At 64.4% G+C, this 2,225-nt stretch overlaps 1 protein-coding gene across 1 annotated transcript; it reads right to left on the bottom strand.

Moving 5' to 3' along the window:
- Positions 1-471: 471 nt before the first annotated feature.
- On the bottom strand, positions 472-1,739 carry INS (insulin). The gene is made up of 3 exons (XM_019713697.2): positions 1,629-1,739; positions 1,239-1,442; positions 472-685 (listed from the first exon to the last, which is right to left on the bottom strand). The coding sequence occupies exons 2-3, from the start codon at positions 1,423-1,425 to the stop codon at positions 540-542; spliced, it is 333 nt and encodes a 110-aa protein (XP_019569256.1). The 5' UTR covers positions 1,426-1,442; positions 1,629-1,739; the 3' UTR covers positions 472-539.
- Positions 1,740-2,225: the final 486 nt, after the last annotated feature.

Raw genomic sequence — 2,225 nt, 5'->3', positions numbered from 1 at the left:
CTTCCCTCCAAGGGCTTCCATCAGAAACAGCCCTAACAGCAGGTCCCGGCCGGGCTAGTGGGGAGAAATTGCTGGAATGACCTCATTCTCTTTCCTGGAAAAGCTCTCTGGTGGCCCTGAGAGCTCAGGGCTTCTGAGCTAGAGGTGTCAGCTCCCAGCCAGCCTCGCAGGCTCTTGCCTCACAGAGACCCTACAGCCCTTCTCTGTCCTGTCCTGAAGCAGCCAGGGGGCCATGGGTCCTTCCCGTGCCCCAGGGTAGGGGACAGCTGACAGCCAAGAAGGGCTCTCCAGCTGGGAGGCACTGCCACTTGCCTGTGGGCACCCAGTGAGCGTAGAGAAAGTTCAGAGGGGCCGGTGCAGAGAGAACAGAGAATGGGGAATCGGGGAGGGCCCCCCACGGCAGTCATGGCCCAGGCAGGTGAGCCAGCATGTGCCCTGCCAGCCCTCGGCACACAGAAAAACAGCACCGAGCTCATTCAAGGACTTTATTAGATCACTTGGGGTGCAGGGAGCAGAAGGCTAGGGGCGCAGGACCCCATCTAGTTGCAGTAGTTCTCCAGCTGGTAGAGGGAGCAGATGCTCGTACAGCACTGGTCCACGATGCCTCGCTTCTGCGGGGGTCCCTCCAGGGCCAAGGACTGCAGGCCACCTGCGCCTGGACCCCCACCCAGCTCCATCTGCCCCACTGCCCGAAGGAGACATAGGACCAGCAGTCAACAGCACACAGTGGCCCTCTGTCCCCAAGCCCTGCACAGCCCTGGGGAGGGCGGGATCACAGGGCGTCGGCCCCTGCATCCTGCCGCTGTCCCCCAAGGCAATGCCACTGTGGGAACCTGAACAAGTGTCCCAGGCTTGCCCTGCACCCCTCTCAGCCCACCCCAGCTCCCAGGACTGGGCCCTGCCCCGCTGCCCTGAGGGTGCCGCACTGCCACCGCCCTTATGTCACCCCAAGACAGTCAGCGCCCAGGACCCAACCCACTCCATGAAATGTGCCCTGAAGCTGCCATTGTCAGGAGGAGACGAGCAGGAGGGGTCGTTTATTTGAGCAGGAGGAGGTGGGGTGAGAAGGGAGGGCTGGGCAGGGGTGTCATCAGGGCTGAGCCCCCGAGGCCGACACTGACCAGGGAGCTGGTCACTTCTGGGATGTGACCAAGGGGATGTCATCTCCTTTACAAAGTCCTGCCTGACTGTCCCCCGGTGCCAGCGGGGCAGGGTGGGGGCCCGCACAGCAGACTTACCCTGTGGGTCCTCCACCTCTCGGCGGGCCTTGGGCGTGTAGAAGAAACCACGCTCCCCACATACCAGGTACAACGCCTCCACCAGGTGGGAGCCGCACAGGTGCTGGTTGACGAAGGCCCGGGCAGGGGCAGGTGTCCAGAGGGCCAGCAGGGCCAGCAGAGGCAGGAGGCGCATCCACAGGGCCATGGCCGGGTGTCGATGACCTGGGGACGGGCAGAGTTGCAGCCAGCTGGGGCCTGTGCCCTGCCAGGGACCCCCACCCAGTGCCCACGCCCAGATGCTCTAAGGGAGGAGCCCACTTCCTGTAGAGCTTGGGCCTGGGACCCCGATGGCCTGGACCCCAGTGGGCAGCCCCCCACCCAGGCTGACGCGGAGCACCCGGTACAGACCGCCTGCTGACAGCCTCAGGATGCAGCCGGTCTGGAGGGCTGGGGGCTGCTGGGCACTGCCGGTTTTATAACCCCCCACTCAGTGCCAGCCCCTCAGAGCCTCGGGGGTGGCAGATGGCCTGGGGCTGAGGTTGCAACTTCTGCATCATTTCCCTGGTACCGGGGACATCGCCTTGTCGTCAGCGCCTCTCGGACCACCAGGGTCATTAGAGTCTTAACGAGGTCTGATGACTCAGCTGTCCCACTCGCAGCTGGGGGCAAACGTCTCCCACACCCGGGAGCAAAGCCGTGCTTTCCACATTAGTCCTGGGAGCTGGGGGGCGGGGGTCCCACAAGGGGCACTCTTCCCGTCCCAGCCTCGGACCCTGGGCCGCCGTCCGTCATCTGTCCTCAAGGCCTCACGGATGGTCTGGGCCATGGGAGAGGGAGGGTGAGGGACATCTCTTCTTTGCTCACAGCCCCACTCCCACCCCATCCCACTCCAGCATAGCAGCCTCCTGGGGTGCTGCAGGGAGGGCCCAACTTGGGGCCCAGCAGCTATAAGGCCCCCCAGGCTGGTCTCTGACTCCCAGTTTCAGTGTGGGGGCAGAAGCGCCT

The sequence above is a fragment of the Rhinolophus sinicus genome, chromosome 14, assembly GCF_057876585.1.
Source record: "Rhinolophus sinicus isolate RSI-liver-muscle chromosome 14, RSI-T2T, whole genome shotgun sequence".
Lineage (NCBI taxonomy): Eukaryota > Metazoa > Chordata > Mammalia > Chiroptera > Rhinolophidae > Rhinolophus > Rhinolophus sinicus.
This window is presented reverse-complemented; position numbering and strand designations above follow the sequence as displayed.

Coding starts and splice junctions, on each gene's coding strand:
- INS (XM_019713697.2), bottom strand. CDS start 1,425: ATGGCCCTGTGGATGCGCCTCCTGCCTCTGCTGGCCCTGCTGGCCCTC. Junction 686..1,238: donor AGAGGTGGAGGACCCACAGG/GTAAGTCTGCTG, acceptor TCCTTCGGGCAG/TGGGGCAGATGGAGCTGGGT.